Source organism: Pseudophryne corroboree, chromosome 2, assembly GCF_028390025.1.
Source record: "Pseudophryne corroboree isolate aPseCor3 chromosome 2, aPseCor3.hap2, whole genome shotgun sequence".
Lineage (NCBI taxonomy): Eukaryota > Metazoa > Chordata > Amphibia > Anura > Myobatrachidae > Pseudophryne > Pseudophryne corroboree.
In genome coordinates this window covers 365,908,590-365,936,046 of record NC_086445.1, presented here as the reverse complement: position 1 = coordinate 365,936,046, position 27,457 = coordinate 365,908,590, and the positions used below count along the sequence as shown (strand labels likewise).

The window sequence follows — 27,457 nt, the reverse complement described above, 5'->3', positions numbered from 1 at the left end:
CACCAGCCAATCAGTTCCAATATGTAAATTAACAGTTAGGAGCTGATTGATTGGTGCGTTTATCACCTTGCACTTATGACTGGTTTATCACTTCCTTATTCTGTCTCCAGGCTTAATACATCTGCCCCCCTGTACTGTGACTTTATCAGCTGTACTGAGCGGCTTGGGTTTGACACCATCTATTCACCAATATGCAACAGTTTGTATAATATATAGTTACAGAATAGATGTCAAGATTCAATATCCATTTCTATTGCTTTTGGATCATGCGTTGTGTTATTTGAAAGGGTTGTCTCTCTATTAGATTCACGTTCACCTGTGAATTCAGTGAAAAACTTTTAGATTGCTTATTGATCTGTTTTCCCTACAAAATCGAATCCAATGATTATTCTGCCTACGTCTGCATTTTTATCATAGCTGAATTGAATTTGAAATATCACTAGCTGCATTTTTTTTGTTATGTTAATTGCTTCTATTCTAGGAAGACTGACTGAGCTAATTTCAGCTATCTTTTTTCCACTTATCCCATTTTTTTTTTCTTCCTACAGACGTCCATTGGCTTTGCCAATTGCAAAGCAAGATAGTTTGCTGGAAAAAGACACAATGTTCAAAGACTCTGCAAAGACACTGAACAAGCATTACTCACAAGACAGTGCTTCTGAACGAATCACTGTGAATAGCTCTGCTAAATTGGAACAGGTAATGTGGTTACAAAAACACAACAAAAATAATAGAATAGGAAAACAGATTAAGGTTTTTTTTATCATAGCATAGAGAGAGAGACAAAGTATAGAGAAAACCCCCACTAACCAATCAGCTCAGGGGCATTTTAACAGAGGAGGGGGCCCATGTGAAGACTACAGGTGGGCCCACTCCTCTCTACGGTGCAGTAGGCTCCGGCATTGTACAGGGGTCTACTGCGCATGCACAGGTCTCCAGAAACACGACGCCCACCATGTTTCGAAGACTTATTACTACTGCTCATGCACGGCAGCCATTTTCATTATGATTTTTGCTGCAGGGCCTGTCCTTACCACCAGCATGATTTTTATCAGAAATTCTCACACAGCTCTCTTCCAACCCCCAGGGGGACCTAAATCCTATAGATTAGAAAATTATATTCTGCCCCCTTCTCAGTGCTGCATACTATTGAGGTTCCTTGTAGAAAACTAATACAGTAGATCTACTGTAGAGCTGTATTTACTAATCGCTTTTTTAGGGATTTTAACAAGCAATTTCTAAGCTACAAAGCATTAACTGAGGAGTACCCCCTGCCCCGTCCTTCTCCTCCTCTTCACAGTGGGCTTTTGCAGCTCACAGATTGGAACTGTTAAGCCCCCTTACCACTAAGCATCATGGCTGCATCACCCTCTGCACTGGACTGGTTATATTTCTGCCTCTGCGTACCAGTATTAAATCAGGATCCCTACACCTTACTACCCATTTTGCATAGAGATTTGTCTTTATTTTTCTCAAAACACACTATTAAGTAGGACCTGCCTGTGACTGTTAAGGCTACTGTATGCAGGATGGACATTTCTCTTACATCCTAGATGATACTGGGGATCCATTTAGTACCATGGGGTATAGACTGGTCCACTAGAAGCCATGGGCACTTTAAGAATTTGATAGTGTGGGCTGGCTCCTCCCTCTATGCCCCTCCTACCAGACTCAGTTTAGAAAATGTGTCCGGAGGAGCCGGTTACGCTGAAGGAAGCTCCTGAAGAGTTTTCAGCATTTATTTTTCTGTTTGCTATTTTCAGGCAGGATTGGATGGCACTAGCCTGCCTGCTTCGTGGGACTTAGGAAGGAAGGACGGCCCAACCTCTTGAAGGGTTAATGGTCCCGTTTCCCGCTGAAAGGACACTAGCTTCTGGGGGAACTATTCGCAAGCCCCACCACGGCGAGTACATTCCCGCAGCACGCCGCCACCCCTAACAGAGCCAGAAGAAAGAAAAGTGGTGATTACTAAGCCGGCGTCCCGGTTAGAAGCTTGCCGGCCATTATGACGGCATGAGAGTACGGAGATGCACGGCTTCTAACCGGGGCGGATTGTGTCTCCAGACTCAGTACACAACTGCGTCTCAGTACACTGTACACAGTACCCACTCTGGCAAACAAAGCCTTAAAACGGTTCTGTCTCCATTTTAAGCACATTTTACCTCAGCCAGTATAAAAAAAGTGGGAAGACCGCGCTCCATTGAAGGGGCGGGGCTTCATAATGAGCGGATCCAGCAGCTCACCAGCGCCATTTTCCCTCTGCAGTGGACACAGACGCTGACTGACAGGGACGCACAGCTCCTCCGGTGTGACTCCAGATTACCTCAGTGTGGTAGCAGGGGGTCATAGCGGGGGGGAAGCGATTATTAGTGTACTAAGTCCCCGATCTGGGTTCTTAGTCTTCGACCCGGCTAAGCTTGACATTAGCAATAAGGGCATGGTGTGCTGGCTCCAAATACCTGCGTCTCCGTGGAAGGGCTCTTTGTATGTTAATTGTGTTTTTAACCTTTCCTGTGTGTGTGTGCCGTCACATTTACAATATTTCAGGCAAAGAGTGTGTTTCATGTACGGCAGAGTGTTCCTCTTCCCCAGGGGGCTCATTACTATGTACTCAGTTTACTGAGTGTAGTGCATTTCTCAGGCTAGCGGGTCTGAACCAGTGTGGCTAGATTCCCGCAAAGGAATAATTTCTAATATCTCTAAGAAACTGTCCCGCAATGAGAAAGAGACGCAATACTTAAATCTGTGGGTGAGATTATGAACAGAGACTCAGTCTCCAAACAAGCGTCTCAATCCCTTGCCACAAAAACGTACTCTGGCCCATATCCTGAAGTCTGACTCTGACGCTGAGGGGTAAGACATGGAGGAGGGGTAGGTGGATTCAGAAGGGGGGGACGCTGCTCTGTCACAGGGAATACAGCATCTTATAGAAGCTATCAGAGATGTGCTACAAATTCCTGATAAGATGACAGAGGAATCTTATTTTGATGTAAAAAAGAAGTCCTCAGTCTCTTTTCCTGTGTCAAAGGAATTGAATACCCTGTTTGAAGAACCATGGGTTAATCCTGATAACAAAATTTCAAATCCCTAAAAGGTTACTCTCATCTTTTCCTTTTCCTCCTGATGATAGGTAAAAATGGGAACGTCCACCAATAGTGGATGCATCTGTGTCCAGGTTTTCAGGGAAGATTGTGTTACCCATCCCTGGTGCTGCCTCCCTGAAAGACACAGCTGATCGTAAGATTGAGACTACACTCAAATCCTTGTACACGGCTGCTGGGGTAGCTTAGAGACCCACTATAGCATGTGCATGGATTACTAAAGCCATTGCTAAATGGTCGAGTAACCTTATGGAAGGGTTGGATTCCTTATCTAGGGGGGAGATTGTGTTACTCCTACAGCATATACAGGACTGCAAATTTTATGGTGGAAGCCATAAAAGAAGTAGGTGTGCTTAATTCACTCACCACTGCTATGGCAGTGTCAGCACGCAGGGGCTTATGGTTACGCCAGTGGACTGCAGACGCGGACTCCAGGAAAGGCGTGGAAGGCCTACCATTCACAGGAGAGGCCTTATTTGGAGATGAACTGGACAAATAAATCTCCAAAGCTACTGCGGGTAAGTCCACATATCTTCCTTCTGCAGCTGCCCCACCCAGGAAGTCCTACTCAGGAGTCAGGACCTACCCTACAGTCCTGCCAAGTTTAAGGACAAAGTCAGAGGATCTTCTACTTCCAACAGAGGAGCTAGAGGTAAACCATGCAAACCAGCAACTGCCAGTTCACAGGAACAGAGCTCCAGTTTTGCTTCCTCAAAGCCTTCTGCATGACGGTGGACCATGTGGCTTGGAAAACTGGCAGGTGGGAGTCCGACTAAAAAATTTCAGTCACATCTGGACATCATCATGCCAGGATCCCTGGGTCATAGATCTCATTTCCCAGGGCTGCAGACTGGAGTTTCAGCAGCTCCCACCTCACAGATTCTTCAAATCAGGCTTACCAGCTTCACAAGAGGCAAGTACAGATGGGTCCACGGTTATCTTGACTAGTTTTCTGCGCCTAGGCACAACATGACTTATTAACATAAACCCTTCATCTATTGTTCTCAACTGCAATACAATACAGAGAACAATACAGCAGGGGATTAAGTCATTACAGCAGGGGATTAAGCCTGACTGGCCAGTCTCAGTTGATCCTATTAAAGGTCAAGATAAATGTACTGTTCCAACTTGTTTGTAGTACCGAAACCGGATGGTTTGGTGAGACCATTTTTTAAACTAAAATCATTGAACCCGTACTTACGAGTGTTTAAATTCAAGATGGAGTCTCTGAGAGCGGTGATCTCAGGTCTGGAGGAGGGGGAATTCCTAGTGTCTCTGGATATCAAGGATGCTTACCTTCACATTCCGACCTGGCCGCCTCACCAGGCTTATCTACACTTTGCACTATGGGTCTGTCACTATCAGTTCCAGGCCCTGCCATTTGGTCTCTCCATGGACAGTGGGTGTTCACCAAGGTGATGGCAGAGATGATGTTTATCCTTTGCAAGCAGGGAGTGATCATAATTCCTTACCTGGACGATCTTCTGATAAAGGCAACGTCCAGAGAAAGGTAGTTGAGCAGCATTGGTCTCACAACCAAACTACTCCTGGATTACGGGTGGATTCTAAGTCTCCGGAAATCTCACTTAGAGCCAACTTGGAGGTTCCCATTTCTGGGGATGATACAGAGTCGCAGAAAGTATTTGTTCCATTAGAAAAGGCATTGGTAATCCAGTCAATGGTTTGGGATGTCCTGAAGCCAACCCAGATATTGGTGCATCTATGCATTCGCCTTCTGGGGAAATTGGTGGCCTCTTACGAGGCGCTTCAGTACGGAAGGTTTCATGCGAGGCCCTTCCAGATGGATCTGTTGGGCAAATGGTCCGGATCACATCTTCAAATGCATCAGAGGATCCATCTGTCACTGAAGACCAGGATCTCCGTTCTGTGGTGGCTACAGACTTCTCACCTAATCAAGGGCTGACAGTTCGGGATTCAGAATTGGATCCTGCTAACCACAGACGCAAGCCTCAGAGGTTGGGGAGCGGTCACCCAGGGGTGCAGTTTTAAGGAAAGTGGTCACGTCAGGAAGTCGTTCTTCCAACTAACATTCTGGAACTCAGGGCTGTATACAACGCCCTTCTGCAGGCCTCATATCTTCTTCAAGATCGTGCCATTCAGGTTCAGGCGGGCAATGTGACGGCAGTAAAAACTTATAAACTGGCAGGGTGGAATGAAAAGCAGAGCAGCAATGTCAGAGGTTTCAAGAATTCTCCTCTGGGCAGAAAAACACGCTATGGCGTTGTCGGCGGTCTTCATCCTGGGAGTAGACAACTGGGAACCAGACTTCCTCAGCAAACACGACCTGCACCCGGGGGAGTGGGGCCTTCACCCGTAGGTGTTCAGTTGCTTGACACATCGATGGGGATGTTCACAAATCAACATGATGGCTTCTCGTCTCAACAAGACGCTCAAGCAGTATTGTTCCAGGTCGAGAGACCCACAGGCGGTGGCAGTGGACGCTCTAACAACTCCATGGGTCTATCAGATGGTGTACGTGTTCCCTCCACTTCCACTGATCCCAAGAATTCTGAAAAAGAATAAAAAGGGAAAAAGTTCAAGCAATTCTCATTGCTCCGGACTGGCCAAGAAGGGCCTGGTATGCGAACCTTCTGGAGATGCTCCTGGAAGATCCGTGGCCTCTACCTCTTCGCGAGGATCTTCTGCAACAGGCGCCGTTCGTCTATCAAGACTTATCATGGCTACGTTTGACGGCATGGAAGTTGAACGGCTGATTCTAGCCAGGAGAGGCATCCCTGACAAAGTCATCCCGACTATGATCCAAGCCATAAAGGGGGTAACATCTAAACATTACCACCGTATTTGGAAGAAATACATCTCTTGGTGTGAGAGCAGAAAATATTCTGCGGTGGAATTTCATCTGGGACATTTCCTGCTTTTTCTGCAGTCGTGTGTGGATGTGGGCCTACGTCTGGGCTCCATAAAGGTTCAGATTTCGGCCTTGTCCATATTCTTTCAGAAACAATTGGCTTTTCTTCCTGAGGTCCAGACGTTCTTGAAAGGGGTTCTGCACATCCAACCTCCCTTTGTGCCTCCCACGGCACCTTGGGATCTCAGTTTGGTGCTGCAGTTCCTCCAATTGGACTGGTTTGACCATCACAGGAGGCAGACGTAAAATATCTTACGTGGAAAACCGTCACATTGTTGGCCTTGGCTTCAGCAAGACGTGTGTCGGAGCTGGGGTCGTTGTCTCACAAGAGCCCCTATTTAATCTTCCATGACGACAGAGGTGAACTCAGGACTCGCCAGCAATTTCTTTCTAAGCTGATGTCTGCGTTTCACATCAACCAACCTTTTGTGGTTCCCGTTGTTACTGACATCTCCGTTACTTCAAAGTCTTTGGATGTTGTGAGGGCTTTGAAGGTGTATGGGAAGAGAACAGCTCGTCACAGGAAATCAGACTCGCTGTTTGTTATTTACGATCCCAATAAGATTGCGTGTCCTGCTTCAAAGTAGCCTATTGCACACTGGATCAGGCTCACTATCCAGCATGCTTATTCCATGGCAGGATTGCCAGTTCCAAAATCTGTACAGGCCCACTCGACTAAGTGGGTTCTTCTTGGGTGGCTGCCCGCGGTGTCTCTGCTTTACAGCTCTTCCGAGCAGCTACTTGGTCAGGTTCGAACACGTTTGCAAAGTTCTATAAGTTCGATACCTAGTCCGTAGAGGAAACTTTGCGCCCACCTGGTGCTTCGTTCATCCTGCACTACTACTTGGTTAAGTATTGTTGTTTGGTTCAGCTGTTGTTGTTCCTGTTCCAAGTTTGGTTAGCATGGCTTTCCTCTTGTTTGTGTGTGCTGGTTCGGAATCTCACCACTATCCTTTTATATCTGTCACAACTGAGGGCCTGAGCTGACGGGAGGCAGCCTCAGTTGTAGGGGCTGAGATGTACCGGAACCTGGGAGGTTGTATCAGACCCCAGGACATGTAAGTAACATGAATAATAACTGCCCGAAGGCGTGACCACGACAACTTGGATAAAAGTCAATGATGTTTATTATGACAACTCCGCAATACAGCAGCAGTAAAAGAAAACGTAAAAGTCAGCAAAGAAAAAATACAGTTCCTGGGTACTACAGGATGGCAGGAGCCACAGGGCACTGGTAGTGTGAGATAGTTCTTATGATCTTCTAGATGGAAAGTCCTTACCAGGCCCGACTGTAGCAATGGAGATAACCCAGGATTGTGCCAGCTGGTGTTCCAGGAAAAGCTGGGTTGCTGAAGATAAAACAGCTGCTGTGGATACTGGCTGGAACCAGACTGTTGTTAGCACGGAGTGGATACTGGCTGGAACCAGTTAAATAATAAATGAACTTGGGAGCGATGAAATATGAACTGAAATGTAGAACTTGAGAGCGGAGAAATAATAATACCGGTGGAGAGTGGTAAAGTGTAGAAAGGACACCGGCCCTTTAAGGGAAGCTGTACTCTGCTGGAAGCTGAGCTGGAAGCAGGTAATGTTGTAGCTGGAAACAGATGAATCCACAATGGATTGGAGAGTCAGGCTACACCGCAGGTGGAATGCTGGTGCGGGTCTCTATGGTGGAAGTCTTGAGACAGGAGCTGGAACCTGGAAGACAATCACAGGAGAGAGACAAACAGGAACTAGGTTTGACAACCAAAGCACTGACGCCTTCCTTGCTCAGGCACAGTGTATTTATACCTGCAGCAAGGAAGGGATTGGCTAGGCAATTATGCAGATTATCAATACTGAGAACAGATTGGTGGAAATGATCAGCTGACAGAATCCAAGATGGCTGCGCCCATGCAGACACTTGGAGGGAAGTTTGGTTTGTAATCCATGTGGTAATGAAAACAGTAATGGCGGCGCCGGCCACCGGAGACAGGAGGCGCCAGGCTGACAGATGCACATCCAACCACGCGGACACAGCGGAGGCCGCGGCTGACGTAATCGCCACTCAGACACTCTGCATGCAGAAGTTCAGGGACGGCGGCGGAGGCCGCGGGAGACGCCATGCCAGGTGTAATATGGCGTTTACTGTGACAGCGTCCCAGAGTGACAGGAGAGGATACAGGAATGTACACATCAGGATAACAGATGGGATCCGGTCCTGGAGCGCTGAGCCAGCCTTAGGAGGCATCTGATGGGTAAAAAATGGCGTCCAGATACCCGGATCGTGACAGCACCCCCCCCTTTAGGAGTGGCCCCAGGACACTTCTTTGGCTTTTGAGGAAACTTGGAATGGAATCTCCGGACCAAGGCAGGAGCATGGACATCAGAAGCATTGGTCCATGAACGTTCCTCAGGACCATAACCCTTCCAGTCAATAAGATATTGTAGTTGACCGTAACGGTGACGTGAGTCCAGGATCTTGGCCACTTCATACTCAACGCCTCGTTGAGTTTGGACTTTCGGAGTTGGAGGAAGTGAGGAATGAAACCGATTCAAGATCAGCGGTTTCAACAGGGAAACATGGAATGTCCTGGGTATTTTTAAGAAGGGAGGCAACTGGAGTCTGTAAGCAACAGGATTGATGACTTGTTCAATCTTGAAAGGACCGATATAGCGAGGTGCAAACTTCATACTGGGAACTCTTAACCTCAAATTCTTCGTGGATAACCATACCCGATCACCCACCTTGAGAGCAGGAACTGCTCGACGCTTCTTATCCGCAAACTTCTTGTACCTGAACGATGCCTTGAGCAGAGCTGATCGTACGCTCTTCCAGATATTGGCAAACTGATGCAAGGTGATATCCACTGCGGGAACAGAAGTTGCTGGAAGCGGTTGGAACTCAGGGACTTTAGGGTGGAATCCAAAGTTAGTGAAGAATGGTGTTGAAGCAGATGAAGAATGATACTGGTTGTTATGACAGAACTCGGCCCAGGGAAGTAATTGAACCCAGTCATCTTGAGAGGAGGACACATAGATGCGGAGGAAGGCCTCCAAGTCCTGATTCACCCTCTCGGTTTGACCATTGGTCTGAGGATGGTAAGCCGTGGAAAACTTTAGCTTGACTTGGAGGACTTGACATAAACTTCGCCAGAATTTGGCTGTGAATTGAACTCCTCGATCTGAGATAATTTCTTCAGGAAGACCGTGGAGTCGGAAGATCTCTTGTATGAATACTTGAGCCAACTTGGAAGCTGACGGAAGACCGGTGAGAGGAATGAAGTGTGCCATCTTGGTGAACCGGTCAACTACCACCCAGATGGTATTGAACTTGTTGCACATGGGTAAGTCTGTAATGAAATCCATCGACAAGTGGGTCCATGGTCGACGGGGAACGGATAGTGGAACCAGTTGCCCCGCAGGCGACTGGCGGGATACTTTATGTTGGGCACACTTTGGGCAAGATGCAATAAACTCCAAGACGTCCTTTTTCAGAGTTGGCCACCAATAGGACCTAGAGATAAACTCCAGGGTTTTTTGGATACCTGTATGTCCGGCAAAACGGGAAGCATGGGCCCAATGCATGAGCTTCTTCCTTAGCATCGGCTTCACAAAACTTTTCCCTGATGGGGGCGTAGAGTCCATCCCTACCGTGGAGAATGCCAACGGATTTATAATAGGATGCTTGTCTGAAGACTCTGACTCATTTTCTTGCTCCCATGAGCGGGAAAGGGCATCGGCCTTGCGATTCTGAGAGCCCGGACAGAACTGGAGTTTAAAGTCGAACCTGGAAAAGAAAAGTGCCCATCTGGCCTGACGAGGGTTGAGACATTGTGCGCCCTTCAGGTATAAAAGGTTCTTGTGGTCTGTAAGTATGGTGATTGAATGAGAAGCTCCCTCCAACAGATACCTCCACTCTTCTAGAGCGAGCTTGATGGCTAGCAACTCCTGGTCGCCAATGGCATAGTTGCGCTCAGCTGGGGAGAACTTCCGGGAGAAGAAACTGCAAGGGTGTAAATGGCCATCTTTAGCCCTCTGAGATAACACCGCTCCTACTCCAACGGAGGAGGCATCCACCTCTAAGATGAAAGGAGAGTCGATGTCAGGCTGTTTCAGAACAGGCGCAGAGATGAACCTTTGTTTTAAAAGATGAAATGCTTGCATGGCTTCTTCAGACCACTTGGACGGGTTAGCACCCTTCTTAGTGAAAGCAGTAATAGGCGCCACAATGGTGGAAAAGTCTCGTATAAACTTTCGGTAATAGTTGGCGAACCCTAAGAACCTCTGGACCCCTTTGAGGGTTAAGGGTACCGGCCAATTTTGGATTGCTTGTAGTTTCTCAGGATCCATCTCTAGTCCGGAACCGGACACAATGTACCCTAGAAACGGAATGGACTTGACTTCAAAGACGCATTTTTCTAATTTGCAATAGAGATGATTGACACGGAGACGGGACAGAACCTCTTTAACCCAAAAACTATGTTCCTCTAAATCGTTGGCAAAAATGAGGATATCGTCTAGATAGACCACGACATGACGGTATAGAATGTCTCTGAAGATCTCATTGACAAAATGCTGGAAGACAGCTGGAGCATTGCTCAATCCGAAGGGCATGACGAGGTACTCATAATGTCCGTCACGGGTGTTAAAGGCGGTCTTCCACTCGTCACCCTCACGGATCCGGATGAGATTGTATGCACCTCGCAAGTCCAGCTTTGTAAAGATGGTAGCTCCGCTAACTCTGTCAAAGAGCTCAGTAATCAGGGGTAAAGGATAACGGTTCTTGATGGTAATGTCGTTCAAACCTCTGTAGTCGATGCACGGCCGCAGACCACCATCTTTCTTTTTTACAAAAAAGAAGCCTGCGCCGGCTGGAGAAGAAGAAGGTCGAATGAACCCCTTTGCTAGGTTCTCTTTAATATATTCCTCCATAGAATGCGTCTCAGGCAGAGACAACGGATAAGTTCGGCCTCGAGGTGGAACCTTCCCTGGAACGAGATCAATCGGACAGTCCCATTCTCTATGAGGAGGAAGGATATCAGCAGAAGCTTTACTGAACACATCCGTGAAATCTTGATATGGAGGAGGTGGAACATCAGACGACCTGGGGGAGGAAGAACAGACAGGCAATACTTTAAACAAACATGTCTCAGCACAGGAGGAACCCCATGCCAGGATTTGCGTAGTCGTCCAATCAATTGTAGGATTGTGAAGACGGAGCCATGGAAGGCCCAGGACCACAGGATGTGTGGCTCTTGGAATCACTAAAAAAGAAATAAGTTCGGAATGAAGAACTCCCACTCTCAGACGAACTGGTAGAGTCCTTAAAGAAATAACTGCATCAAAAATTTTGCTGCCATCCACGGCAGTTAAAGAAATGGACGAAGGAAGTCTCTCGGTGGGTAGGGACCACCGTTTAACATAGGCTTCGGTAATAAAGTTCCCAGCTGCTCCGGAATCAAGGAGGGCAATGACGTTCCGATAACGTTGAGCAACTTGAAGCGAGACTGGGAGATTACAATCTTGAGGAGATGGAGAGGAGATCATTACTCCTAGCCGGCCCTCTCCTTGGCGAGCTAGGATTTGGAGTTTCCCGGACGTTTGGGACAGGCATTAATGGTGTGAGACGGAGCTGCACAATAGAGACAGAGAAACTCGGAGAGACGTCTTCGGCGCTCAGCAGGAGTTAAACGGGAACGGCCAAGTTGCATGGGCTCATCTTTAGATGCTGACAGTTGACGAGGAGGAGGAGCAGAAGATTTTGGAGCAGATGATCTTCCACGCTCAGTTGCTCTCTCTCTGAAACGTAAATCAACTTTCGTGCAGAGTGAGATTAGCTCATCTAACTTAGAAGGTAAGTCTCTGGTAGCTAACTCATCTTTAATACGCTCAGATAAGCCATGCCAGAATGCAGCATACAGGGCCTCGTCGTTCCATGCCAGTTCGGATGCCAGGATCTGGAACTGTATCAGATATTGTCCTACAGTACGTGACCCCTGGCGTAAACGGAGAATCTCGGATGAAGCTGAGGTTACCCGGCCTGGCTCGTCGAAGATGCGCCTGAATGTTGACACGAAGGCAGTGTAGGAAGATAGCAGGGTGTCGGACCTCTCCCATAACGGTGATGCCCAATCAAGGGCTGAGCCACTGAGAAGAGAAATAATGTAGGCAATTTTTGTACGGTCACTGGGAAAATTGCCAGGTTGTAGCTCAAACTGAATCTCACACTGGTTGAGAAATCCCCTGCAGAATCTTGGAGATCCGTCAAATTTTGCTGGCGTTGGAAGATGAAGACGTGGAGCAGAAATGGGTAAGGTGGGTGGGGTTATAGCTGGAGTCACTGTGGTTGACGCACCAGACGCGCCTGATCCACGGAGAGTTGTCTGAATCCCATCCAGCCGAGTAGAGAGATCCTGGAGACAGCGGATGATGTGGCCCTGTGCAGCCTCCTGATGTTCTAGTCGGGCTGCCAGTTCTTGCATCGGCCTGGCCGCTTGATCCTGGTCTCCGGCTGGATTCATTAGGTCAGTGCTTACTGTCACAACTGAGGGCCTGAGCTGACGGGAGGCAGCCTCAGTTGTAGGGGCTGAGATGTACCGGAACCTGGGAGGTTGTATCAGACCCCTGGACATGTAAGTAACATGAATAATAACTGCCCGAAGGCGTGACCACGACAACTTGGATAAAAGTCAATGATGTTTATTATGACAACTCCGCAACACAGCAGCAGTAAAAGAAAACGTAAAAGTCAGCAAAGAAAAAATACAGTTCCTGGGTACTACAGGATGGCAGGAGCCACAGGGCACTGGTAGTGTGAGATAGTTCTTATGATCTTCTAGATGGAAAGTCCTTACCAGGCCCGACTGTAGCAATGGAGATCACCCAGGATTGTGCCAGCTGGTGTTCCAGGAAAAGCTGGGTTGCTGAAGATAAAACAGCTGCTGTGGATACTGGCTGGAATCAGACTGTTGTTAGCACGGAGTGGATACTGGCTGGAACCAGTTAAATAATAAATGAACTTGGGAGCGATGAAATATGAACTGAAATGTAGAACTTGAGAGCGGAGAAATAATAATACCGGTGGAGAGTGGTAAAGTGTAGAAAGGACACCGGCCCTTTAAGGGAAGCTGTACTCTGCTGGAAGCTGAGCTGGAAGCAGGTAATGTTGTAGCTGGAAACAGATGAATCCACAATGGATTGGAGAGTCAGGCTACACCGCAGGTGGAATGCTGGTGCGGGTCTCTATGGTGGAAGTCTTGAGACAGGAGCTGGAACCTGAAAGACAATCACAGGAGAGAGACAAACAGGAACTAGGTTTGACAACCAAAGCACTGACGCCTTCCTTGCTCAGGCACAGTGTATTTATACCTGCAGCAAGGAAGGGATTGGCTAGGCAATTATGCAGATTATCAATACTGAGAACAGATTGGTGGAAATGATCAGCTGACAGAATCCAAGATGGCTGCGCCCATGCAGACACTTGGAGGGAAGTTTGGTTTGTAATCCATGTGGTAATGAAAACAGTAATGGCGGCGCCGGCCACCGGAGACAGGAGGCGCCAGGCTGACAGATGCACATCCAACCACGCAGACACAGCGGAGGCCGCGGCCGACGTAATCGTCACTCAGACACTCTGCATGCAGAAGTTCAGGGACGGCGGCGGAGGCCGCGGGAGACGCCATGCCAGGTGTAATATGGCGTTTACTGTGACAGCGTCCCAGAGTGACAGGAGAGGATACAGGAATGTACACATCAGGATAACAGATGGGATCCGGTCCTGGAGCGCTGAGCCAGCCTTAGGAGGCATCTGATGGGTAAGAAATGGCGTCCAGATACCCGGATCGTGACAATATCCTTATCTCAAAGTATGTCCGTCTCCTCGGGCACAGTTTCCTAGACTGACTCTGGTAGGAGGGGCATAGATGTAGGAGCCAGCCCACACTATCAAATTCTTAAAGTGCCCATCGCTCCTAGTGGACCGGTCTATACTCCATGGTACTAAATGGATCTCTAGTATCCCCTACAGACTACGAGAAAAGGATTTACCGGTAAGTAATTAAAATCCTATTTTATCTTGCCAATGCCAGCCATATTGCAGGCGTGTAGAAAGGATTCCCAGCTTTCAGTTTTTTTCAAGCTGGAATTGCTCACAACATCCATTACAATGCACAATGCTAGAAGAAACCTAGAACTCTGAAAACTGGAAACATTTTTTACTTTCTGGAAGCCCCTTTGGTGTGCAATAAGGGATAGCATAAGGGATAGCAGGAGGCTAGTAGAGTTTTATAGCATGCTACAGATCACCCATGTGGCATGGCACATACAGTATTCTGTCAAATGTGTAATGGTCAGTGGCGGAACCATGGGGGGGGGGCACTCCGGCCCGTGCCCCCCCTGTCATTTGTGGCCTCCGTCCCCACCAGCGCCAGCGCCGCACAGGAAGATGACGGGCGCCCGCTGAGATTGTGTTACCAGCGGGCGCCCGTCTCCCTGCACAGCGGCAGCCGGAGGCAGGAGCTCAGTACTGAGCTCCGGCTTCCGGCACTGTCACTGTGTGGCGTGTGCTATGGGAGAGACGTCAGTTATGACGTCTCTCTCATAGTGCTGACTGAGGAGCGGACGCCCAGGGAGGAGGAGGACTGCAGCGGTCTGGAAGCGGGAACGGGGCTTGGTAAGTATGTTCTGTTTTCTCTTCCTCAGTGCAGCGGGGGCATCTACTTGGGGCAAACTACGGGGGGGGACATTACTACTGAGGGGCATCAACAAGGGACATTACTACTGGGGGGGGCATTATTACTGGGGAAGCATCTACTGGCGGCATTACTACTGGGGGGCATCAACAAGGGGCATTACTACTGGGGGGCATCAACAAGGGGCATTACTACTGGGGAGGGCATTACTACTGGTGGCAAACTACTGGGGGCATTATTACTGGGGGGCATCTACTGGGGGCATTACTACTGGGGGGGGGGGCATTACTACTGGGTAAAAATCCGGGGGGCATTATTACTGGTGGGCATCTACTGGGTCATTACTACTAGGGGGGTCATCTGTTGGAGGCACTACTACTGGTGGCAGCTACTGGGGGACATTTTTACTGGGGGTAATCTACTGGGGGCAAACTACTGGGGGACATTATTACTGGTGGCATCTACTGGGTGTATTACAACTGGGGGCATTATTACTGGGGGCATCTACTGGGGGCATTACTACTGGGGGGTCATCTATGGGGGGCAAACTCCTAGGGGGCATTACTACTGGGGGACATTATTACTGGGGGGCATCTACTGGGGGCACATTACTGGGGGACATTATTACTGGGGGCCAACTACAAAGGGGCTAACTACTGGGGGCAAACTACAGGAGGGCATTACTACTGGCGTCGATCCTACAGGGGCATTACTACTGGTGGCGTAACTACAGGGGCATTACTACTTGGGGGCTAAACTACAGGGGGCATAACTACATGGGCCAAACTACTGGGGGATAACTACAGGGGCCAAACTACTGAGGGCTAAACTACAATGGGGGCATAACTACAAGGGCTAAACTACAATGGGGCAAACTACAGTGGGGCATTGCTACTGGTGGCTAAACTACAAGCAGGCAAACTACTGGGGGCATTACCACTGGGAGGCTAAACTAAAGGGGGGGGGGGGTAAACTACTGGGGTCATAACTGCAGGGGCATTACCACTGGGGGCATAACTACTAGGGCGCTAAATGACTGGGGGCATTACTACAGGCAACATTACTACTGGGGGCAATACGGGCATTGCATAAGGGGCACCACTACTATGGGGTCTATATAAGGGGCACTACCAGTACAGTGGACATTGCATAATGAGCGCTACAACTGTGGGCATTGTATAAGAAGCGCCACCTCACATGTACCGAAGCCGCACGCAAATGTACTTGCCCATTCCATGGTGCCCCCCCTATCATTTTCTTCTGGATCCGCCCCTGGTAATGGTAGTGTATAAATGAACTGCAACTGGTAAAACAGTTATTGCTGTATTTGACACATATAAACTATAACATTTGCTTTAGAGTCACGGAAATGATGCACTGATGTGTGTTATGTAGCTTATCACCACTGTAAATAAGTATAATATGAGCACTGCAAACTGAATAGCAATACACAGAATATTGTAGGCATTACAAAGGCGGTTTAACAGAGGAGGGGACCCCTGTGCAGACTCTGGGTAGGCCCTTTCTTCTGTATGGTGCAGTAGTCTCTGTCATTGTGCCGGAGTCCACTGCGCATGCGCACGTCTCCGGAAACATGGTGCCCGTCATGTTCTGGAGACCAATTTCACTACTCTGCATGCGCGGCGGACGTTTTGGGTGAGATTTTTGCCCCGGCTGCAATGAGCAACGCGGGACTCCGGAAAGGTAAGTATTCAAATATGGGTGCAGTGTGGGCCTCCCTGAACCCAAGGGCCCATGTGCACCGCACTCATTGCACCCATTATAGAAACACCGATGAGGCATGGGATCCTGAATGCTGGGATCCCGACAGGCAGTATATTAACCGCATCCCATGGCCATAATTGTGAACATTATAAAACCTTTCCTTGGACACTAAGCATGTGCATTTAAGCATGTTACATGTAGTCAGTGTTGGACTGGGGCATGAAGGGCCCACCGGGGGAATGCAGGGATAGGGGCCCATACTTAGGGGTGTGGAAAGCCTACAAAGGTGGTGTGGCCAGCCTCCACAGAGGATTGAAATACACAATTGTCTTGTGCAGTGTAATGCAACATATCTACCATGTATAATACAAGTGCACAATCTGGAACCTGATCCCTAAAGGAAGGAGTGGGGACTCAGGCAGTGGGGCCCACCGGTGGTTTCCCCTGTTCCCCTGTGGGCCAGTCCGACCCTGCATGTAGTGCTGTCTTGGTAGACCTCAGGGCACAGTGATCCTTATATTGATGCTACTGAACTGGTTGCAATTTAAGTTTGATGCATTTATGACTTAACATACTTCAGTTTAATATATATTAAATTATGAAGCCCTGTCGGTAGTGGGAATTGCATCCAGTATAGAGAATACGAGGACTTGTGTAGTACAGTTGGAACAATTGGGACATCCACAGAGACAAAATACAAGGACAAATCATCAATATCTGGGACTCTCCTTGTTATAGTTAAGCACCTATATATGCTTTGAAGAGCAAGGGAGAAAACATAGTCCCCAAACCATCTTGCTCAGAATTCACTACAAATTATCTGACATTTTGTTAAAATAGGGTATGAAACATTTATATCTGCATAAGTACATACAGATGGAGCCTTGCTCATCTAGCATTCTCTGCTGTGCCTAGGTGCACCAAGGCTTATTAGCATAAGCCTTTCATCTATTGTTCTCAGCTGCAATACAATACAGAGAGAACAATACAGCAGGGGATTAAGTCATTACAGAAGGGGATTAAGTCCAACAGCACTGGCTCAATTAATCCTATTAAAGGGATAGATGAGGAGGGCTCCATCTGTATCCCTTTTTATGCAATGCACTGCCACCCAAACTCTCCTGGGATGGCACGTTATACAAGCAAGTTTGCAACCTGCAGTAGTTCCCGTTACAACATGATGATAAAGGGCCTAATTCACACTTGATCGTAGCCGTGCAAAATTTTGCAAGGCTACGATCAGTTACTCAGACATGCGGGGGGATGGCCAGCACAGGGCTAGTCCGCCCCGCATGTCTGGCTCTGCCCCGTCTCACAAGTACAAAAGCATCGCACAGCGGCAATGCTTTTGTACTTGACGAGTAGCTCCCTACCAGCGCAGCTCCTGCGCGCTGGCAGGGAGCTTCTCGTCGCTAACCGGGTCGCAGCGGCTGCGTGTGACGTCATGCAGCCGCCTCCTGCATGGTCCGGGTACGCCTGCGTTGCCCAGACCGCGCCCCCAAAACTTCGGCCAAACGCCCCACCTCCCGCCAAGCTACCGCCTCTGTCTGTCAATCAGGCTGAGGCAATCACAGGGCTGATATGGCTGTCGGCTGTCTGGCATGCGCAGTTCAGACCTGATTGGTTGTTGTGCGAAAACGCACAGCAGCGATCAGGTCTGAATTAGGCCCAAAGTTCCCAAACACAGTTAGGAGCAAATGAAACTAAAAGCTCTTGTACAGTTGTATCTGGCATACTGGTCTCTAGGTGAGAATCACTGCGAGGGTCAGACTGGCCCACAGGGGTACATGGGAAACCAGAGGTGGGCCCTACTGCCTGGGCCCCCAACCTTTCCTCTAGGGATCAGGTTGTGCACTTGAATGATATATTATGCACTTATTACATTATGCATTTATTACATTGTTCAGTACTTCACAGGACTATGGTGTATTTTCTACAGTACATTGCTGTTTTTAATCTGGTATTGAATGCACCAGCAGTATTTACTATATATATTATCAAGGGGCCCAGACCATGCACTCACTAATGGTTAGCAAAGGATCTAAGCATGGGCCCGTGTCACTGCATTTCCCCGGTACGTTCTTCATACCCCAGTCCGACATTGACCACTGCTATATAAACTGCACAGGTTATACCCGCTGTTAACTGTATAGTAGTCCATAAGTCACATGCTGATTATGCATAATGTAAGCCAAAATACAAGCACAAGTAAAGTAATGAGAATATAGTGTAAGCATGTTCTAACCAGCAAAATGTATCCTTTTTATTTGATCAGATCAAATTAATGCCTGCTGCTCCGAACGACGACTTGGCAACTCTTAGTGAGCTCACAGACAGCAGCCTGTTGTACGAAATTCAGAAGCGTTACAACAACAACCAGATATATGTAAGTCACAGAAAATAAAACCTGTCTGTCCAGTGAGATAATGCAGTCTATAAATATGTGTTGTTTTAAATAAAGTTGTGTAATTTGTGCCTAGCTGTTTTCTGTGAAGGAGCAAGTGCTGATCACCCCAGTGTCTTGCATTTGCAGGTAAATTGAAAAATCAGATGTAAGGCCTGTAATGTGTGCATTTGTACTTTTTGTATAGCTGGCCACACACATTGTTGAAGTTTATTTAAATGACTGGACTGCAAAGTAAAAAAAATAAACAGATCAGTTGATAAGCTGATTAGTTTTCATCCAAAAAGAACAAATTGACAAGTTACTAGAAAGGAGGCCATTAGAGGAAATATTACATGAATTTAAATACTTGCAGTCCAACATCATAAAGGATGGAAGTAAATGAGCTGTGTTCTGTTGTTGTTTTTTTTTGTTGTTGTTTTTTGTGTGTGTTATTATAAAATTATTAAAATTAGAGAAATTGGCAAAATATTAAAATGCATCATTCCCTTCTTTCATACATACAGTACTATAATCAATAATATTTTTTGTGTAGGTGCAAGTTTATTATGGTGTAAATATTGATTTTTGACTTCGACAATATCCACAAATGACTGCAGTGACAGTGGCAGGTGGGTGCTGCCACTGTTGCGGACATCAAAGGTGAAGTGTGGGGGCCTAATGTCAGTGTCACAGACATCAACTGGGAGCTGGCCGCCGCAGCCTGAGGATTCTAAAAAAACACTGGCATATGTAACACACTGGGGTTGGCTGGTATGTCTAAGTGGTTGAGAGAGGTATCACAGGTGTTGGGTGGCTATGTGACAGACCTTTCCCCTAAAATGTTTCTCCACGTATCTTGTCTTGTAGTACCAAGTTCAGAGAGGTAGGATAGATTAATACAAATCAGGAGTGATTCAGCAATTCCAACAGGACGGGCCAAATGTAATAGAGTGAGAGTTTCAAAAAGTGAGAGATTTGGTAAGGTTTTGCACTTTCTTTTTAAAGTGGCAATCATTTACACAGCAAGATCAACCTGGTTTTGCAGTGTAAATGATTGCCAATTTAAAAAAAACTGAAAAACCTTACCAAATCTCTCACTTTCTGAAACTCTCACTCTATTACATTTGGCCCGATGTCTTTATTGAGCTGCAATGAACTCTGGATTGAGGATGATGATGGATTAACTGGTATAAAAGACTGAATAAAAATCACAAGAAGAATTTGGCATCCAAAGTAGATAATAATAATAAGATGATTGGCTACTTTTCACACGACAATGGAACATTCAAAGATTCAAAAGACAATCAACTGGGTCACAGATATTAACTATTATAATTAGAATTACAGATATTAACATAGTATAATTAGAATCACAAATAATTTCATATTATATTTGGCATCACAGATATTAGCATATTATAATTGGAATCAGTCTTTAACGCGGTCATAAGGAGAGTGATGAAAAACACATTTAGCAAAACAATTACTAACATTCTAGCTTTCCCTAGCCAAGGTATAATGATCTTCACTGGCAATTAATGTTGGAGCTCTGGTAGAATTCTGTGCCACAGCGTTTCAGTGGGGGAATTGGTACACAGATGTATAAAGAATCCTCGGTTGTAACAATGGTTGTGTATCTCAGTGTTACAATGTACCTGCCTCTAATGTTTGGAAGGTGAATTATGAGAAGAAGATTAACACGGAAGGTGCAGGCAGATGCAGAGTAGCACAGAAATGGTTATCAGACTTGACTGTGGAATACTGTAGTGACTTGAGCGAGGTGTAGCAGAATGTAATATTTAGCAGACTATGGACTCTCCCTTTAAGACAGGAATGTGCAGCACCATACTTTAACACTGATGATGAACAGCAGATGAGTTGTTACACAGCTATGAGCCAGGGCTTGGATACAGGACCAGAATGTATCACAATCACTGTTGCAGGTAATGAATGTCCACAGATGTAAGGGAATACTAAGTACTTTATTGAAGCAGTGGTATGATAATGTATGGCAGATGAATCACAGTAACAATTCAAAGTACAACATGAGCAGAGAGTAAATTGTTATCCAGAATGAGACTTGCAGCAGAGTAATAAAATACTGTAGTTGAACAAGAATCCAGAGTAATAATCCACAGAACTCAGATTGCAGGATTTGCACAATAAATCTGAAATGTATGCAGGTATAGAGTAAGTCCACAGTAATATGTAAACACAAGTAATGAATGCTTAGAGAATCCACAGGGCACAGTAAAAGTCCATAATACTTAGCTAAGGTAGTCATGGAACACAAACTGGCAAGAACAGGAGTTGCTGGATAACATGAACTGGCATACAAGGCTTCTCGCTGTCAGGACCGACTGATTTTGTGAATCCGTTAACCTTGGGCCAACCACAGGTGTTGGTGCCGGAGGATAGTGAAAACAGGGAGGATGAATAAAGTTCTGCTTCATATTTTATTAAAAAGCAATAATTCCAATAAGAAGTTAAATGATAATTACTGTATTAGTCACTATGTATAAACTGATGTATTGCAATAAATGGCATAAAGATAAGCAGGATCAGTATTGAAGATGCATTGAAGAAATGTTCATATAAGATAAAACGTGCCTGAAGATTAATTAAGAATTGTCCAATATAAAGCAGTGATTGGTGCCAAAGTGTAAGAAGTGTTAACTTGATATTGTAGACATAGATGGATAACTGTGAAAACTTGTTACCGATGCTTAAAGGCTGAACTGAAGAACTGTGTAGAACGGTCTTTGAATGATGCAAAAATGAAGATTTAATACTGGAAGGAATACTTGCATGTTGCAAAGATAATACTTGTAGCACTGAGAAAAGCTGCAGCAGACAACAATGGTGCAGAATGGGTTAAGCTGAGAGCTGAGTAAACAAGGACCAGGATTAAGTAGAAACTTCCACAGGCTGTGTGATTGAAGCAGGCAGTCACTGAACAACAGGGTAACCTCTCACAGGACTCCTGAAATCCACTTGTTGCCACTTGGAGAGCGATTGACTGACAAATCCACGGAGAGAGCACAGAGCTAGGGTACAGAATAGCTACAACAAAGCACTGGCCAAGAGTTAAATAATCCCAGCCTACTTATAGGCAGCACAAGCACAGGATTGGCTAACACTTACCCACAGGTGCTCACAAGTGCTGCATTTGGTCTCCAATATGGCCACATCCTGTACTGCAGACACACAGAGGTGCTTCTGGCCATTCGGTCCTATACTCCCGACTCCCAGAACCTGCATCACCTCTGCCGCTGACCACGCCACATCCCTACATGGCTGCACAGCACTGCGAGCAACCGCACCGGCAACGGACGGACCCCAGAACCCGCAGCGGTGAGTGATCGGTTTGTGACACTCGACATGAACAGGAGCTTAGACTAAGACACCAGACAATGCAGATAGTTCAGGCAGGAAAATAATATAATATCACTGGCGTGGGAGAACTCAGCTAGAAGGTTTATAACAGCCACACTAACCAATGAAAAAGCCAGGCCGGGGGTGTTAACTCTAATTACAAACCCTGTGCACCTGCAGAGCTGCATTTACACAGAGAGCCTAAGGAACAGAAAACACACTGATGGATTGTTGATGTCAGCTGACACCAGGTACATACTGAATAGTTAGTCAGCTGACCCCAGGTGCATACAGAACAGAATCATAACACTCAGTTCTATTTAAAGACTGGTGTAGCTAGCAAATGGATAGTAGTGTCTCTTGACAAAAATAAATCAATTGACAATGAGGGTCTCGTCTGTCCTAGTTAAAGAAATGTAATTGCACTTGTGCAATAACTTAGTCCTTAATGTCCCAACAGTGTCAATGCAGAGGGAATGGTTGTCTTTACTGGTCCCTTGACAGGGATTAGTTTATGGAGATGTCTCTAAGCTGTCCCTGCCCTTTTAACAGCAGGTGACAATAGATACTTAACTTGGGTGTCAGGTCTGTTCCTTGGAATACATACGTATTCCTGGTGGAGGTATGCCGGCTGTCAATATCCCAACAGTGGCATCCCGCCTGCCAGAATACCGGCAGTGGAGCGAGCGCAAAGAGTCCCCTTGCGGGCTCGGTGGCTTGCTGCAATTGCCACACGTTCTATTCCCACTCTATAGGTGTCATGGACACCCAGAAGTGGGAATAGCCCCTGTGCATTGGAATTCTGGCTGTTGGCATTGTCAACTATCGGGATTCTGGTGTCGGTATCCTGACCGCCAGGATCCCGACAACCGGCAAATTATCTGCATACCCTGCCCGTGGCTTAGGTCAGTCAGTTTCAACATACTCGGACCCTTTGAATGGAGGTATTGACTTGCTGGACCAGTTTTCAACAGTTCTTCGCTGTTACAAGGTGGCTGTGGCGTCTACGCCTTTCACTAGACCTGGCGGTGTCTGGTCTCCGGCTTTGGCGTCTCACACTCGCTCACTGAGCACATGGCTTCTTGGTAGCACCCCGCAGCTTCCACTCTGCAGCGCTGCTCTCACCGCCTAGCGTGACCCTGCGGTTTGCATGTTTCTCTTACGTCCTAGAGGATGCTGGGGACTCCGTAAGGACGATGGGGTATAGACGGGCTCCGCAGGAGACATGGGCACTATAAAGAACTTTTAGTATGGGTGTGCACTGGCTCCTCCCTCTATGCCCCTCCTCCAGACCTCAGTTAGATCTTGTGCCCAGAGGAGATAGGGTGCATTACAGGGGAGCTCTCCTGAGCTTCTCTGAAAATTAATTTTGTTAGGTTTTTTATTTTCAGGAGCACTGCTGGCAACAGGCTCCCTGCATCGTGGGACTGAGGAGAGAGAAGCAGACCTACTTAAGTGATAGGCTCTGCTTCTTAGGCTACTGGACACCATTAGCTCCAGAGGGAGTCGGAATGCAGGTCTCACCCTGCCGTTCGTCCCAGATCCGCGCCGCCGTCCTCCTCACATAGCCGGAAGATAGAAGCCGGGTGGGTATAAGAAGAAAAGAAGACTTCAAGGCGGCAGAAGACTTCACATCTTCACTGAGGTAAGCGCGCAGCGGTAACGCTGCGCGCCATTGCTCCCACACACAACAAACAAGGCACTGATGGGTGCAGGGATGGAGGCGCCCTGGGCAGCAATAAACCTCTAGGGCTGGCAAACATACATATATAGGCTACAGAGGCACTATATATCATAACCCCTGCCAGTATTGTAAAAACGAGCGGGACCGAAGCCCGCCGGTGAGGGGGCGGAGCTCGGTCCCTCAGCACGGAAAGCGCCATTTTCTCCACAGCATGGAGCTGGCTCCCCGAACTCTCCCCTGCTGAAGACACAGGGCAAAACAGAGGGGGGGGGGCACATATTAGCAGCAGTGGGTGTATATAATGTGATTATATAATTATATAAAAGCGCTGTTTTATCTGGGAATTCTATTTCCGGTGTCAGTGGCGCTGGGTGTGTGCTGGCATACTCTCTCTTTGTCTCTCCAAAGGGCCTTATTGGGGATCTGTCTCCATATAAATATCCCTGTGTGTGTGGGGTTGTGTCGGTACATGTGTGTCGGCATGTCTGAAGCGGAAGGCTCATCTAAGGAGGAGGTGGAGCAGATGATTGTGGTGTCTCCGTCGGCAACGCCGACACCTGTTGGTTGGACATGTGGAATGTTTTAAATGCAAATGTAAATTTATTACATAAGAGATTGGACAATGCAGAGTACAAGGATTTGACTGTGTCACAGGGCCCTTCAGGGTCTCAAAAACGTTCCCTGTCCCAAATAGTAGACACTAATACCGTCACGGATTCTGACTCCAGTGTCGACTATGATGATGCAAGGTTACACCCACGGGTGGCAAAAAGTATTCATTATTTGATTATTGCAATAAAAGATGTTTTGCATATCACAGATGACTCCTTTGTCCCTGACACGAGGGTACACAGGTTTAAGGTAAAGAAACCTGAGGTAACGTTTCCCCCATCTTATGAGCTGAACGCATTATTTGAAAAAGCTTGGGAAACTCCAGACAAAAAACTGCAGATTCCCAAAAGAATTATTATGGCGTCTCCTTTCCCCTCAAAGGAAAGGTGGGAATCATCACCCACGGTCGACAAGGCCTTAACACGCTTATCCAAAAAGGTGGTCCTACCGTCTCCGGACATGGAGACACTAAAAGGTCCTGCGGATCGCAGGCATGAAACTACCTTAAAATCAATTTATACACATACGGGGGCTTTGCTCAGACCGGCAATAGCATCGGCTTGGGTTTGTAGCGCGGTAGCAGCTTGGACAGATACCTTGTCAGCTGATATTGATACCCTAGATAGGGATACCATTTTATTGACCTTAGGTCACATCAAAGACGCAGTCTTATATATGCTGTGGACCCGCCAATGGACGGGGGATGCCGACTCAAAGAGGCATATGGAAATTTTGCCTTACAAGGGTGAGCTTTTAATTGGGGAAGGTCTCGCGGACCTGGTTTCAACAGCTACCGCGGGTAAATCTACCTTTTTTGCCTTATGTTCCCCCACAGCAAAAGAAAACGCCGCAGTATCAGATGCAGTCCTCTCGGTCGCATAAGTCCAGAAGAGGTTGGGGCTCTTCCTTCCTCGCCAGAGGTAAGGTTAGAGGGAAAAAGAATGCCTTCTACGGCCAGTTCCCAGGAACAGAAGTCCTCCCCGGCTTCTACTAAATCCACCGCATGACGCTGGGGCTCCACTGAGGGAGTCCGCTCCGGTGGGGGCACATCTTCGACTCTTCAGCCACATCTGGGTTCAGTCGGATGTGGATCCTTGGGCGATGGTAATTGTGTCCCAAGGTTACAAGCTGGAATTCAAAGACGTGCCTCCCCGCCGATTCTTCAAATCGGCTTTACCAACGTCTCTCCCAGAGAGGGAGATAGTGTGGGCTGCAATTCGAAAGCTGTGTCTACAGCAAGTGATTATTAGGGTTCCCTTAATGCAACAGGGAAAAGGGTACTATTCAACCCTATTTGGGGCAACCGAAACCGGATGGCTCGGTCAGACCCATTCTTAACTTAACATAAGGGTACACAATTGCGCCTGAATATGTGGTGGTAATGGTTGTAATACTAAATGACAAGTATACGCTGTATATATGAAGAATAAGTGTATTTATTCTAAAACAAAATGACAGAAAGAGAGAATAAGTGGAAAAAGATGTGAAAAAATAGGAAATTAATACATTAATGAAAGAGTGTATATATATATGCATATGAAAGAAATCTATACATATGTATACTTTGGTCCGCAGTCCAGTACAATAGAGTGTGGCGTCCCACCTCGTTTAATTGTGCTCAAACTACTACCACAATGTGTGGAGGGGTATATACAACACAGTCCCAGAGGAGCTCGTTCAGTAATATACGGGGGTCACGGTCAAAAAGTCTGTTGCAGCAGCTTGATCCTGTCTTGAGAGGCAGGGGGGGTGAGGTGATCTTCTGACGGTGCTAGCAAATGAAGGGGTACCCCAGGTGGCTATGCGGGAGGGATGAGTTGCAGGAGATAGGTAATTTTTGGCTCTGGACTCGCCGCTCTCTGCGTGTAGACAGGCGTCTGCCGCCGGCCAGATCCGAGGAGTGCGGTCGTGTCTCTGGGGGGGAAAAGTGTCACTGACTTCGAGACCCGGAGCGGGACTGTCCGCAGTGCACCTCCCCACTTACAGAGCCCTTACCTTATTCTTCTGTGCTCGATTCCCAACTTCTGCTGTCACCTTGCTTCCTTGTCAGTCTTGCAGCTTTTCGTCCGGTTTCACTTTCACTTTCCTGCACCTCGCGGTCACGTGACCTGTTCCTGTTCATCAGCAGTCTTCAGCGCCGTGGGTGATGAATGTGTCCAGAAATAGAGAGCTCTGCTGTGTTGAATATGATTAAGGCAGTCTGTTTGAAACGGTGTCCTGTTGGAGCTAACAGGACACCGTTTCAAACAGACTGCCTTAATCATATTAATGAAAGAGTGTATATATATATGCATATGAAAGAAATCTATACATATGTATACTTTGGTCCGCACGGCGCTGAAGACTGCTGATGAACAGGAACAGGTCACGTGACCGCGAGGTGCAGGAAAGTGAAAGTGAAACCGGACGAAAAGCTGCAAGACTGACAAGGAAGCAAGGTGACAGCGGAAGTTGGGAATCGAGCACAGAAGAATAAGGTAAGGGCTCTGTAAGTGGGGAGGTGCACTGCGGACAGTCCCGCTCCGGGTCTCGAAGTCAGTGACACTTTTCCCCCCCAGAAACACGACCGCACTCCTCGGATCTGGCCGGCGGCAGACGCCTGTCTACACGGGCGCCTTCCGCAGCCACAGACCGAGTCAGAGAGCGGCGAGTCCAGAGCCAAAAATTACCTATCTCCTGCAACTCATCCCTCCCGCATAGCCACCTGGGGTACCCCTTCATTTGCTAGCACCGTCAGAAGATCACCTCACCCCCCCTGCCTCTCAAGACAGGATCAAGCTGCTGCAACAGACTTTTTGACCGTGACCCCCGTATATTACTGAACGAGCTCCTCTGGGACTGTGTTGTATATACCCCTCCACACATTGTGGTAGTAGTTTGAGCACAATTAAACGAGGTGGGACGCCACACTCTATTGTACTGGACTGCGGACCAAAGTATACATATGTATAGATTTCTTTCATATGCATATATATATACACTCTTTCATTAATGTATTAATTTCCTATT

At 47.2% G+C, this 27,457-nt stretch overlaps 1 protein-coding gene across 7 annotated transcripts in view; it reads left to right on the top strand.

The window, feature by feature from the left end:
* MYO16 (myosin XVI) overlaps positions 1 to 27,457 on the top strand; it is a 1,104,874-nt gene that overhangs the window by 396,574 nt on the left and 680,843 nt on the right. For all 7 annotated transcript variants that reach the window (XM_063953181.1, XM_063953183.1, XM_063953182.1 and 4 more), the window contains 2 exons: positions 549 to 699; positions 18,667 to 18,777. In XM_063953181.1, coding sequence (XP_063809251.1) covers positions 549 to 699; positions 18,667 to 18,777 — 262 coding nt within the window. The remainder of the gene's footprint in view (positions 1 to 548; positions 700 to 18,666; positions 18,778 to 27,457) is intronic.